The sequence below is a fragment of the Equus caballus genome, chromosome 13, assembly GCF_041296265.1.
Source record: "Equus caballus isolate H_3958 breed thoroughbred chromosome 13, TB-T2T, whole genome shotgun sequence".
NCBI lineage: Eukaryota > Metazoa > Chordata > Mammalia > Perissodactyla > Equidae > Equus > Equus caballus.
In genome coordinates this window covers 12,625,391-12,639,399 of record NC_091696.1, presented here as the reverse complement: position 1 = coordinate 12,639,399, position 14,009 = coordinate 12,625,391, and the positions used below count along the sequence as shown (strand labels likewise).

Sequence of the window (14,009 nt, the reverse complement as noted above, 5' to 3'; positions counted from 1 at the left end):
ACCAGGGGCTCCAGGAGACCACTCCTCCAGCAGCTTCACATCCCCCATGAGTGACAGCAAGTCCACTGGCCAGGTCCTAACATGTTGGGGAGGGGTGGGTAGCCCCAGGTTGACCCCTCCCCAACACACCATTTCCCGAGTCCTTCCCAGGCAGCAACAACCCGTCTCCTGGCCCCTTTGCTTTCTTTGGAGTGTTCAAGTGGAAACCTCAAGCCGACTGGTTTTTCTGCTTGCCAGCGAGGCCCTAACCAGCCATGTGACAGGGCTGGGGCCCAGGACTCAGGGATGTCTCAAGGCCCTTTCTGCCCCTAGACCCAGGGCTCTGGCTCCCAGCAGATGGTCAAGGGTCCTGGGCCAGACTAGGCTGGGGTGGGGGTGGAGGACAGTTGGAAACCACCTTTGAAATACCACCCTTCTGAATCACCAACATTATGTCACTTCCCTTCCCTTTCAGTCTCAAACTCTAGAAAAACACCCTGCTTCATCATCTCCTCCAAGGACCCCTCCCAGGCCTGGGACCACTCCCCATCTGGGGCTCAGATGCCCTCATCATTCCCCTAATGACTATGCTGGCAAGAAATGATCACAGCACCTGGTGTGTTTAGAGTCCCCAGTGACCTCAAAGCCCTCCTCTCATTAGAAGAAAACACCTGCCAGTCCCCAGGCTGACTCAAGACGGGGGCCATTTATTAGGTAAGGCATTTACCAGCTAGAGTTAGGATGCATCCTACTGGTCCTTACTCCATCAGGCCTGCCCTAAAGAGGTTGGGGAGAGGCCGGGGTAACCCTGGCTAGCCCAGGGGTCATCTCCTGGAGGGGGCACTGACCCAGCCACCAGCTGAACCTTCACCTGAGCCTCAGCTCATGCCCTGAATCTCTCCAGGACCATTCAATAAAATTACTATTGCACTTTGCAACAGATAAACCAAACGACTCCAGTCCTGCAGGAGCCCCCAGCCCATGGTGGACACAGAGAAGGCCGGTTCCATAATACTGTACAGTAGACTCTGACAAATGCTTTGAGGACATGGGGTGGATGAGATTCGTTTCAACTAGGGAAATCTGGGAAGGCTTGAGGAGGTGGCAGTTGTCCGGGACCTTAAAAGATGTATAGGACTTGGACAGCTGGCTATCTGAGGGGCAGACACAACGTCCCAGCAGGGGGAGTTGTGGGGTAAAGATCTAAAGGGAGGTGCACAGTGTCATCCTTGGGGTGCCCGGTTGGGGAGTAAAAGAATGTGGAGCATAGGTAGGAAGGCAGGTAGGATCAGACTGGGAGAAGCTTGGGATGCTGTGAAGTTTCAACTCTCAACTTTACAGAAGGGGAGTCCCTGAAGGTCTCTGAGCAGAAGTATGCTGCAGCAAGAGCAGGTACTCTTGCAGCTGCTGAAGGATGTACTGCAGTGGAAGCCAGCTGAGACCTGAGCTAATGCCACTGCGGCCACCACTACTCTAGACTGGGGAGAAAAGATAAAGATGGCAACAGGTCAGGGCTCCTGAGGGAGGCGATTTCCCTGCAGACTGTGCTGAGTTCTATGGGTGGGAGGATTGTTTATTTCTCTGCTGGTAAATGGGGGTGGGGGTGGGGGTGGGGGTGGGTGACGGGAGCATATCTGAGGTATTTCAGCTCAGCGCAATCAACGCCCTCTCTAGGACAAATACCTGGCCTCCCCCCTTGACCACATCAGGAATGACAAACCAGACAGAGGTTCTGCTTCTGCCTCCTGTACAAGTCATTGGCTTCAGTTTCCCCCTCTATACAGGACGCGAGTGGAGAGTAGTTGCAGATGACCTCTAGAGCCCCTCCTAGCTCTTTCTAGAGTCGACGACTTCAAGATGGGTAAGACGTACTCCCACCGGCCTGCCTGGGCCCCGGGCTGTGGAGCACGGCGCCTCCAAGCTGGCGCCCTGACGACGAGAGCCACTCCTGACGCCTCTCGCCCGCGGCCGCCAGCGGCACGGAAAGTATGGCACGCACCCAGGGTGGTGCGTGAGGGCAGAGGAGCAGGCCAGGAGCGCGGCCGGGCATGGGCCGAGGCAGGGCCTTCTCGGCTTGCCATGGACCTGCCCCGCTGCAGCCCAGACCTCACGCCCCAAACCCAGGACATCCAGAGCGGCGGAGACCGGATTCCCAGACCGCAGGGCCCGTACACGCTGCGAGGAGGCTGCGCGGGGAAGGGCTGGGCGGAGCTCCGCAGGGGCGGGGACAGGTGATTGGGTGGCACCGCCAGGGGCGTGGCCAGGGGCGGTGCTCCCGCCTGCCGGCGCGTTGGCTGCGGGGATTACGTAAGGGGCGGAGCTGGGGTACGGAAACACACTCTTCTCTGGGATTACGTAAGGAAACGTGAGCGAAGGAGAGGAATCCCGCGATAGGAGGCGGAGAGACCGGAGCTCCAGTCGGAAGTGGGCGGGGCTCTGAGCGAAGGCGGGAGGTGGAACGAGCGCGCCGGCCCAGGTGCGCTTCGGACGGCGGTTCTGGAGCATGCTCTGCTGGGCCCGCGCCTGGGGGCTCCCCCGTAGGGGCCTCCGTCCCTGCAGTCCCAGCTTCTCCACGGGGCCCGTCGCACCCAGCAGCAGCGGCCGAGGCGGCGCCGAGCCGAGGTCAGTCAAGGGCACCCGGTGGGAGACGGTCCTTCGCTCCTCCCCCTCCAGTCCGGCCCCGACGGCCCCGCCCCCTCCCTTAGGCCCGCCCCCCCGGCCCCTCCCCCAAACCCCTTCCCCAGCCTGCTCAGACCCTTCCCCCATCCTTGCTCCTCCCGACAGGTCGGTGCCTCTTTCCTACAAGCTTTTGGATGGGGAGGCGGCCCGCCCGGCCCTCGTCTTTCTGCACGGACTCTTCGGCTGCAAAACCAACTTCAACTCTATCGCTAAGGCCCTGGCCCAGCAGACAGGCCGGAGGGTGAGCTTCCGGGAGAGGTGGGGTCCCGCGGGAGGCGGGGACTGGGCGGGCGGGGCCAGTTTCTCTGCCCTCGCTGCTGGGCTCCAGCTGAGGAGTGGCGTGTCTCTCTGGGCAGACATGAAAGGACAGGTTGGCCATCTGAGGATATGGGCTGCAGGGCAGACCCAGGCCCTAGATGGACCCCATTCTTTCCCTCGTGCTTGCATTCATCCAGTCCTTCGTTCGTGTTGTAGATTTCCATCTGTGGGGTCCACTCTGGGCTAGGCTCAGCTGTCCAATGCCTAAGCAACAACACCCTCCCTGCCAAGGGGCTAGCAGCTACTCGTTCACCAGGGACGACAGGGGGCGTATACCTCTTACAGCAGCCCATCCTTCTGTGCTCCAACCCTTGTAATTCTTGGCGTCTCTTCTTTCTGGGGTTGCCACTCAGCCAGGCCAGACCTTCAGAAAAGATGTCACACTCTTTGGTTCTTCTCCTCTTTGGCAGAGTGGCTCCAGGTTCTTCATCTGGGCTTCCTAGGCCTGGGAACAAGGCCCTCTCACCCTCTGGGCCCTTCTTCCACTTCAGGATCTTTCCCCAGGTTCTCCACCCTTCAACCTGCAAGTCTCCCAGGCCTTTGACTGTCTGTGCCCCAAATATGGATGCCAGCGCTGCCTCCTTCTCACCCCACTTCCCAGGTGCTGACAGTGGATGCTCGTAACCATGGTGACAGCCCCCACAGCCCAGACGTGAGCTACGAGGCCATGAGCCAGGACCTGCAGGACCTCCTGCCCCAGCTGGACCTAGTGCCCTGTGTCCTCATTGGCCACAGCATGGGAGGCAAGACAGCTATGCTGCTGGCACTACAGAGGGTGAGCTGTCCCTCTCTGGGGCATCCTCCCATCCACTGTAGAGCCTGAGTGCCCAGCAGTCAACCTGGGACCCAAGCCTTGAATGGCCAAGTTCAGGATCCGGGAACTATGCCTGAGACCCGTTGTACCTGCCCTAAGGCTGGTCCCCAGTCCAGTTCTCTCCCGCAGCCAGAGCTAGTGGAACGCCTGATTGCTGTGGACATCAGCCCCGTGGAGACCACATCTAGCTCAGACTTCTCAACCTACATGGCAGCCATGAGGGCCATCAGTATCCCCGACAAGGTGTCCCGCTCCTCTGCCCGCAAACTGGCCGATGAGCAGCTCAGCCCTGTCGTCCAGGTGATGCACCCAAACCCTTGGATAGTGTTGTGAGCCGGGACCCGTTAAGGGAAGAGTGGCAGCCCCAGGCCTCACAAGGAGCACCTCCCAACTGCCAGACCCTCCACAGGACATGGCTGTGCGGCAGTTCCTGCTCACCAACCTGGTGGAGGTAGACGGGCGCTTCGTGTGGAGGGTGAACTTGGATGCCTTGGCCCAGCATGTGGACAAGATCATGGCCTTCCCACCACGACAAGAATCCTACCCTGGGCCAACCCTCTTCCTCCTCGGTGGAAATTCTCAATATGTGCCGTAAGCCAGACTGGGTGGCGGGAGGGCCATGCCTTACTTCTCAGTCCCCAGCCCCTCCGCCTGGGGAGCCTGCCTCCAGGAGGACTTGGGCGTGGGCAGGGGGCGCCTGAGAGCCAGAAGCAGCACTGGGCAGGTGGGGTCATGTGACTCTCCATCTCTCCCTGCTCTGCCTCCTCTCTTTCTCTCCCCATCTTCCCTTTTTCACCCCTTCTGGGCGACGTTCTCTTCGGTGGACAGTCCCAGCCACCACCCTGAGATTAGGCGGCTCTTCCCTCGGGCCCAGATGCAGACCGTGCCTAATGCTGGCCACTGGATCCACGCCGACCGCCCGCAGGACTTCCTGGCTGCCATTCGAGGCTTCCTGGCCTAAGAGTTGCTGGCCAAAGGGGACACAGAACCCCAGGCTTCAAGGCCCTGTCGTGTGCTCCACATTTCTGCACGGAAGAACTCAGGCGGGCACTGAGGGCATGAGGGTACAGAGGGTCAGACCTCAAGCTTTAATGAATAAAGACACTGTTCCCAAGGTCCTGGGCTGAGCTCGCTCACCGCCATCGTCCCCACCGACCCAGGGGGAATCGGACCCGCGGGGCCCTGGCAGTTCCGGGGTCCACGGGGTCTCCCAGAGTGCCCCTGGACTCTCTCTGCAGCTGACTCTCGACCCGCTGCCTCACCAGCTGCTGCATGTCCTCCTGAGGGCAGGAGAGCTGATTCAGGGCCCACTCGGTGCCCTTCTCCCCCTGCCTCCCAGGCCCGGCCAGCCTTCCCACCCTACCTCCCAGGCCTCCACCTCCTGCCTCAGTCTCAGTTTCTCCTCCAGGACCTCCAGCAGCTGGGCCTCCACAGCTCGCAACTTAGCTCTGCATGTGTCCAGCTCAGCCTCCACTGCCCGCTTCCTGCAGACGACAGGGAGAGCAGCCTGAGGCTCAGGCCCTGCCGATCTGGTTCTGGGCCCTGGGGCTGAGCAAGTATGGCCACAGCCTCTACCTTGTGACAGGGTAGGTGTTGATGTGGCTTTTCTCCTGGAATACCTGACTTCCCCCCTCCCCTCCTCTCGCAGGACTGAGCCCTGAGGGTGAGCCGCCCACTGCTCTCCCACCCCTGCAGGCAGCTGCCTCTCACTTGGCAATGGCTTCATCCCGCTCCTGGAGGACTTGGTCCAGCGAGGGCTCTGTCTGGGTGTCCCCCAGTGCTCCAGCCGCTTGGGATTCTGGGGTCTGGTTGGGTGACAGAGGAGGGAGCCGTGATCTGGGATGAGGCCCCACCCTGGGACCTTCCACCCTGGCCTTGGTCCTGATGCTGATGTCAGGAGTGGGGGGGGTCTGGGACGTTCTGCACCCTCCCCCCAGTGCCCCAGTCTCGTGGACCTCGGAAGTAGAGCAGACTTCCAGACTGGACTGCCATGCCGAGGGGGAGGTGTTTGGACCCCCCCAGCGGGGAAAGGAGTTCTCACCTGATCCCCAGGAAAGAGACAAGGTGGGTTCAGAAGGACACTTACCTCTCGACGGCCCCAGACAGGTTGGCCTGGTGACTGGGACTCTTGTCAGCGGGGTGTGGCAGACAGAGGACAGGGCCCTTTGCCCTCCCTTCCGGGTAAGGCACTCCCGGTCAGGCCCCGCCCCCAGCAGGCCAGCCAGGCCCCTGCCTTCTCTTCTGGATCCTGGAGCTCTGGCCAGACCCGGAGCTCCTCAGCCCCTTCCTGTCCAGTCACATACATCCCTCACCCCAAGGGGGCGCTCTACCCACATCAGGAGATGAGAAAGGAGGAAAAGAGCCAGGACTGCTCCCATGCTGGGACACAGGTGTCCCAGACCCCCATCCTGAAGAGCTGGCATCTTGGAACCCTGAATGGCATCACCCACACATATAACTACAACCTTAGTTCAGAAAATTAAAGGAAAAAAGTTTCATCATTCCTGGCAAATTCTTCCTGACATCTTGAATGTCCATCCTCCCTAGCAATATGGCTCATTATTCCTCCAACATTCCCAACGTTCTGATCCTTGAGCGTGGATGGGTCCACTGTGCTCTGGGGGTGGGGGCATGGGTCTGGGTATCCCACACGTCCCTTATGGTGACTGTTGAGCACACCACTGACATCTAAGATGTAAGAGGGAATTTCCTCCATTGAGAGGCCTCTTTAGCAAGGTTACTTCTCGAGGATCAGGTCCTCAGGTCAGCCCTGAACAGTAAATACTTTCTCCAAGACCCCCCAGGAAACCCCCTGCAGACCTGACTCCTGGTTGTTGTGGGTCCCACCCAGCCAGGTGTGCCTACAACAGCCAGACTCCACCGTTTGTTTGGTTGAACCCTAGGTGAAGAGGTGGGGTTGAGCTGTGCCCCCAAAGACACTGCTGTTGTGGAGGAGATTCACTGTGTTTCCAGAGACTGCTCTGCGCGATCCAGGCAGGACCCCCGGTCTAAGGGACCTCCAGGGCGAGCAGAGATAAAGCACAGATACAGTCAGAAAAGAGAGTCAGAGGCCTGGGGCAGTGGGGGCACAAAGGAGGCCCCCCGTGCCCAGACAATCCCAGGAGTTCCGCAGGAGCTTGTCCAGAATGCGTCCTGCAGGCTGGTGGGAGTCAGCCGGAAGCAGCGAGGCATTTCGTTTATTTTAACTTTTCATTTGGAAACAACTTCAAATTGCTCTTCAGTGTCCTTTTAGGGTAAAAGAAAAAAAATCTAATATGGTACCAAGCATTGTACCCAGTTGTCACATCTCTCTGGTCTCCCTCAATCTGGAACAATTTGCAGCCTTACTTTGAATTCATGACCTTGACATTTTTGAAGACTACAGGGAAGTTATTTTGTAGACTGTCCTTCAGTTGGGGTTTGTCTAATCTTTCCTCATGATTAGACCTCTATTAGACATTTTGGGCAGAAATATCACAGAAATGGGGCTGTGTTCTTGTATCCAGTATCATTTGGAACCATGACCAGTGGTATTAATGTTGATCACTTGATCATGATTAATAAGTATTGGGGAACGGAGGTACTTTGAAGCTATGAAACATCCTTTCCTTCATCCGACTTTCACCCATAGGTTTCAGCATCTGTTGATGTTTTCTTGCCCAAATTAATTATTACTACAATGGTTCACAAATGGTGATTTTGTTTTCTTTTTTCTTTTTTTTTCTTTTTTTGCTTTTTCTCCCCAAATACCCCCAGTACACAGTTGCAGGGTTTTTTTTAGTTGTGGGTCCTAGTTGTGGCATGTGGGACACCGCCTCAGCATGGCCTGACGAGCAGTGCCATGTCTGTGCCCAGGATCCAAACCGGTGAAACCCTGGACACCAAAGCAGAGCCTGCGAACTTAACCACCGTACCTCGGGGCCATCCCCAGACAAATGGCGATTTTCTAATTTCATCATTCCTTTTACATTTATTATATGGCATTCTATTGTAAAGAACTTTCTCTTCATCTCCATTTATTTATATCAGATGGACTTGTGGTTTCCTGTTTCATTCAATGGATCATAACCCATTCCTATCATTTATTTCGATGCTCCCGCTGTCCCAGGTTTGGTCACTGGGTGCCCCTTGCTGACCTCTTGTGTTGATATGTGCCATCACTCTTTCAACACTTCCTTTCCTTCTAGCTCCACAAGATATTCCAGGGTCGTCTTGTTTTTCCCTGCCCCAGCCCTGGAATTAGCCATTTCTGCAAGAATATCTGGTTCTTTTTGGTGGAGAATGGTATTTAGAAACAAAGATCTGGGTGTCAGCTGTGCTCATTGCAATTAGAGTAATCTGTATGCCCAGGCCCGCTCAGCAGACACACATTTTTACACATACGTAAACACATTTACATCTATGTTTATTTCTTTTTCTGTGTGGTGGTTAATTTTACTTGTCAACTTGACTGGGTCACAGGGTGCCAAGATAGGTGGTTAAACATTTCTGAGTGTGTCTGTGAGGGTGTTTCTGGAAGAGAGTAGCATTTGACTTGGTGACCTGAGTAAAGCAGATGGCCCTCCCTGATGTGGGTGGGCATCCTCCAATCTGTTAAGGGCCCAAATAGAACAAAAAGGCAGAGGAAGGTTGAATTCTCTTCTCTTCCAGACAGCTTGAGCTGGGATATCGGTCTTCTGCCCTCCACCTGGGACTTGCACCATCGGTGCTCCTGGTTCTCATGCCTTCGGACTCAGACTGGACTACACCGTGGCTTTCTAAATCTCCAGCTTGCAGACAGCAGACTGTGGGACTTCTCAGCCTCCATAATCACATGAGTCAATGCCTCATAATACATGTTTTTCTCAATGTTTATCCTGTTGGTTCTGGTTCTAATAGAACTTATACATATTGAAAAAAGTTTATATTTAATCCTGAATTCCAGTCCAATGGCACAGGGTTCATCCTAGCCTTCCTCCATTCCATATTTTACCCCCCTCCCCAATGTCGTCAATATATTTCATAATTTGTTCAGTCTCCCTGTATGTAGCTAGTCCCCCCAAAACCTCTGGGCTCTCCCTGATATAGATGCCCCCATTGTGTGGGCGTGGCTCCTGCAGGGCTGCCCTCCCACCCAACTCCAGCGCCATCCTCGGGCACGGCCCTGCCTGCCGCTGGGCTGTCGAACATTCCTAGGAGCGTCACATTCATTCATTCGTTCCACAGATACTTACTGGGCACCTGCTGTGTTCCGGGCATGTTTCCAGGTGAGGGACATTAAGAGGAAGACGGACGAAATGCCCTGACCTCACGGAGCTCGCCCTCTAGGGAAGGGAGGGAGGCCAGATGGTAGGAGGTGCTGTGGAGGAGGAGAAAGCGGGGAAGGAGAATGGGGAAGGGCCAGGGCATTGCTATTTTATATAATTCTCTGCTCCCCTAAGGAGATCACATACTAACCTACCACTTAGATGAAAAATAACCGTTCTCATGACTTGGAATAATATTTCCAGCAACAGCGTCATGCGTGGATTCAAAAAGTTTTGTATTTCTAAGCAGAAGTGAAGATGACGTATTCGAGAAAACTGCATTAGGGGGCTCCCAGGAGGTGCTAGGGATGACACGTGACAATGAGAGGCAGAAATGCAAGTGAAGGGTTGGAATACACTTGCACACGCCGTGAGAGTGGAAAAGAATTGTTTTGAAATAGTTATTCCAAAAATGTGATTTTAAATATTTAAATGCTATGTGTTTTAACTAAATGTTCTAAGTAGGGAGTTGATAACCTCACATGTAGCCCTAAAAGTTTAAATTAGAATTTGGGGCCAAATTTATTTTCTTTTAATCTTCTCACTGGGGAAGGGAGGAAATAAGCTTATATTCAGGCATATAGCGAATTCCATCACAAGGCTGTGCCTCAGACATCGCACGCCGAGCAGTCAGACTCATTCCTCAGCTGCCCACATCTCCCTCCTCCCCACTGCCTGGGCTGGCCGAGCCCTCACCTCAGGGCGGAGCTGGAAGATAGTTACAGGTTGGGGTGGGGGGGCGCCAAGAGAGGGAAGGAGCTGCCAGCAGGATGGCGGGCTGGGCTTTGTGGGCAAAACAGCTGGGATCTGCAGGGCTGGGGGGCTTACAAACCGTGTCACCCAACCCTCCTGACCTGGTGTGTGTTTATCTCCCTAAGCCTCATCGTCCCCATCTATGAAGTGGAACTAATGCAGGGCCTCCCTGATAGGGTGAAACGAGGCGAGGCCCCTCACTTTGTACAATAATGGGCCGGGTCAGACCTCCCAGGAGTGGAGAAAGAATAAGCCTGCCAGACCCAAGAAACAACAACAGAACTTCGCACACACACGCACACACACACATACACACTCTCCCCCCCAGCCACGGAGCCTGGGTCAGCTGCCCTTCCTGCTCTGCACCCCCACAACTCTGCCCCCAGGACAGCTCTGTTCCTGAATCTCACACAGCTGCCTCCTCTTCCTCCTCCAGAGCTCTACAGCCCCTCCACTTCCCCATCATTCTCTTGTTGCTGTCAAGGTGTCTCCCCCACCAGCCTGAGGCTGCTGGAGGACACGTGGTGACTGTCCTCCCAACCTAGGCACTCAGGTGCTCAGCAGGGACGACGTCCTGGAGGCAACACCGGCCTTGCCCAGCAGGTGGCAGCAGTTCCCAATACCAGGCCTCTGGGCAAGAGGCACCCCCCCACCCGCCCGCCTGTGGGATGGAAACCCCAGACCACACCCAGGGGCTGTGGGAGCCCCAGATGCCCAGCCTTTCCCTCAGTCCTCCTTTATAGGACACTGCTCAGTCATGCCTGCACGTGTTTATCGCTCACTCCACAAACACACTTTCTGTGCCAGCCTTGGGAAATCAGCAAGAACATGACCCTGTTCCTTCCCTTGAGATGTGCCCATCCAATTGGGGGAAAGATGCCTCACACAGACTGTGTCCACACAGGACAATAAGTGCTACAATTGGGATAAATACAAGTCTTTGTGGGGCCACACAGAAGGAGCCCAAAACTAGGCAGTCAGGGACACGATGTCCAGGTGCACAGGAGGAAGAGGGAACTGGGGGAGAGTGTGCCAGGCCTGAGAGGAGGGTGTGGAGTGGGCGTTATTGGGAGGGTTGCGGCCTCCAAGAGGTGAGGCGGGGCCAGACCGCAGAGGACATGGAAAGCCATATTAGGGTATCAGGATTGCCCCCAGGGCAATAGGGAAATCTCACGGCCCTGAACAAGTGTGCAGGGGTGCAGAATGCCAATATTGGGGCTTAGAGATGCCCCTGGGACTAGAGTGGGGACAGGGCTTTACAGAGCATTGGTCTGGACTGAATGTCCATCAATAATCCACAGTAAAGAATGTGGTGGGAGTGACTTCTGTTATGGGGACTGCCTGGTTCCCCCGGGGAGGAAGCCCTGCTCTCTCTCTATCCCTGTCCCTGTTCACACCCCTGGTCCAGAATGCCTTTCCCCAACTCTCCACCTGGCCACCTCCTACTCATCCGGTAAGCCCCAATTCAAATGCCCTGCCTCTGCGAGTGGTCCTGATCCCAGGGAGTAGGCTGCCCTGGGGACCCATGGTATCTTGTGCAGCAGTTTCTCTTTTTTTTTTTTAAGGATTGGCACCTGGGCTAACAACTGTTGCCAACCTTTTTTTTTTTTTCTGCTTTATCTCCCCAAACCCCCCCTGTACACAGTTGTATATCTTAGTTGCGTGTCCTTCTAGTTGTGGGATGTGGGACGCCACCTCAACGTGGCCTGACGAGCGGTGCCATGTCCGCGCCCAGGTCCGAACCCTGGGCCGCCACAGTGGAGCGCGCGAACTTAACCACTCAGCCACGGAGCCGGCCCCTGTGCAGCAGTTTCTATTCTAGCCCCCACCATGTTTCTGCCTCCTCCATCTCTGCCTGTCCGTCACCTGTCAGGGAACATTCCAGTTCTATCTTCAGCCCTTGTTTCTTCTTCCATAGAAACACACACACACAGACACACATGCACACACTCCCTGCACTGTGGCCCACAACTTTCATCTCCAGCCCAAGCCAGACTACTCCTTCCAGCCAGGCAGCCACGTTAACTGCTCGTTGACCATCTGCACGTCTCCCCTGGATGTGGGGCCAGGCCCCTTAAATGCTACCCGTCCAGGTCTGAACTCCTCCCCTGCCCGCCCCCACATTTGGGATCTGCTCCTCCTCCAGGTGACACTTACGCTCTTATCTGCACATGGTCAGTCACCAGGGCCTGTTGCTTCTAGTTTGTAATATCTGTCATGGTTTTACAACAAACATATTCTTTTCATAATTGAAATAAAGTATAGTATTATTAAATAAGTCTCTTGAATGCCTCTGACCCTTCTTTCCAGCCGGACGGGTCCTGCTTCTGTTCAGTCACAGTTTCTCAGGACACCACAGTGGCCGTCCAGCGTCCAGCTGTCCTCCATGCTGTGAAAGAGGCAGCTTTAAGAACCGCCTATGCTGGCTGCTTCTGGCTGGAACTCTCCCAAGAATTCCAGACTCATAGAGGCAATGGCCTACTTGCCCTCCCACTGGGATGTCTGACGAGCAACTCAAACTTAATAGGCCCAAACCTGAAATGCTGATTTACCCCGCCCCCAAGCTGCTCCTCCTCCAGTCAGCTCCCACCTTTGCAAACGGCAGCCCCGTCCTTCCGGGTGTCCAGGTCAAAACCCAGACTCCACTCATCCTTGAGCCCTGTCTTTCTCTCAGCTGGCTCCACCTTTAAAACGTATCCAGAATATGGCCACTTCTCACCACCACCGCCGCCACCACCTTTGTCCCAGCCACCTGCATTATTGCAATCGCTTCCCACAGTCAGAGCAGTCCTGTGAAAGCCCAAGATGAATCAGGTCCTTCCTCTGCTCGAACCCTCCCAGGGCTCCCATCCCACTCAGTGGAAAAGCCCAAGGACCCACAGTCACTTAGAAGGCCCCTCTGCGACTTCTCTGACTTCACCTCCTCTGAGCTCTGCCCCACCCGCCATGCACCAGGCATCCTCGCCTCCTTGTTGTTTCTCCAACATGCTGGGCATGCTCCCTGCTCATGGTCATTGCAGTTGAAGTTCTCTCTGCCCAGAATGCTCTCCCCCTAGAGACCTACATGGCTCACTCCCTCACCTCCTTCAGATATTTACTCCAATGCCACCTTCTCAGCAAGGCCCTCCTTGACCTTCGAATTTAAAACTGGGATCCCCCCTTAAACCCAGCAACCCCACCCCTTCTTTCCTACTTTATTTTCCCCATAGCATATTCTCACCATTATAGATGTTATTCATTTGTTTACCATCTCTTTCCTCTGCTAGAATGCGTACTCCATAAGGGCAAGGACTTTTGTCTGTCTTGTTTTCACGTCACGTCCCCAGCATCTAGAACAGTCAGCACATAGTAGATGCTCAATTAATACTCTTTAATTAAAGGAATGAAAATCTGACCCTCAATTGCCTCCCCTGGTCTGTGTAATCAAGTTTAACATTCAAGGCCTCCCTCTCTGGCCTCATCTCTCACCCACACTTACCCTCACACGTGAGCGCCACAGCAGGCTGCTGACCTTCTCCAAATGCTCCCCCACCCCCGCCCCCACCCCAGTGTCGTTGGGAACACTCCTTCTGTCCAGAATGCCTGTACCACTCCTTGATGCAACCTCACTCCTCGAACGCCACCTCTGGGAAGCCCTCCAGGATCCCTCACATATTGAAACCATGTCTGTCTCTCCCACTATGCTAGGAGCATCTTGAATGCGAAACAGTGGCCCCACAGCGTGGTTTCCCAGGAAATGTTTGATGAATGATTGAATGAGGGTAAGACCTATTATCAGAAAGGCAGAGTTTGAGGTGAAGGGCGCACACTCATTCTTTATTCATTTTTTCTGCTACCCTTTAATATGCGTCTCAGTAAGTGATGGTTGGCATGACATTGGGGTTCTCTAAGACCAGAAGCTGTGTTTCCCCTTCCTGCCCTCTCCCCACAGGGTCAGACACTGGGCTCTGGGGGTGTACCCATGACCTACCCCACTGAATCAGCCTGCACACAGTTAGGCAGCACCTTCCCTGCCACCTGTTCCCTGTAACCCCGGGCAAGTCCTAGCAGATGAGTCCCGGTTTCGCGTCTGTCAGACTACCACCAATACTTGCTCTGTGGGACACTTAAGGTTGAGGTCTGGACAATTGGAAGGGGTGTGGCTGTCTCTCCTGCCAGGCCACATCTGAGCTAGTCTCGGG

General features: G+C 55.2%; 2 protein-coding genes and 1 long non-coding RNA gene across 3 annotated transcripts; 1 reads left to right on the top strand and 2 right to left on the bottom strand.

The window, feature by feature from the left end:
- Positions 1-662: 662 nt before the first annotated feature.
- On the top strand, positions 663-4,906 carry ABHD11 (abhydrolase domain containing 11). Its single transcript, XM_023655457.2, has 7 exons — positions 663-1,486; positions 1,764-2,601; positions 2,764-2,899; positions 3,578-3,751; positions 3,920-4,090; positions 4,200-4,381; positions 4,619-4,906. The coding sequence occupies exons 2-7, from the start codon at positions 2,483-2,485 to the stop codon at positions 4,749-4,751; spliced, it is 915 nt and encodes a 304-aa protein (XP_023511225.1). The 5' UTR covers positions 663-1,486; positions 1,764-2,482; the 3' UTR covers positions 4,752-4,906.
- Positions 4,850-7,715, bottom strand: LOC138917218 (BICD family-like cargo adapter 1). The gene is made up of 4 exons (XM_070232576.1): positions 7,705-7,715; positions 5,501-5,626; positions 5,154-5,274; positions 4,850-5,070 (listed from the first exon to the last, which is right to left on the bottom strand). The coding sequence occupies exons 1-4, from the start codon at positions 7,713-7,715 to the stop codon at positions 4,924-4,926; spliced, it is 405 nt and encodes a 134-aa protein (XP_070088677.1). The 3' UTR covers positions 4,850-4,923.
- Positions 7,716-8,532: 817 nt separating this feature from the next.
- On the bottom strand, positions 8,533-12,220 carry LOC138916986 (uncharacterized). Its single transcript, XR_011424285.1, has 4 exons — positions 12,127-12,220; positions 11,986-12,040; positions 9,004-9,128; positions 8,533-8,670 (listed from the first exon to the last, which is right to left on the bottom strand). It is a non-coding gene; the product is annotated as an uncharacterized lncRNA (long non-coding RNA).
- Positions 12,221-14,009: the final 1,789 nt, after the last annotated feature.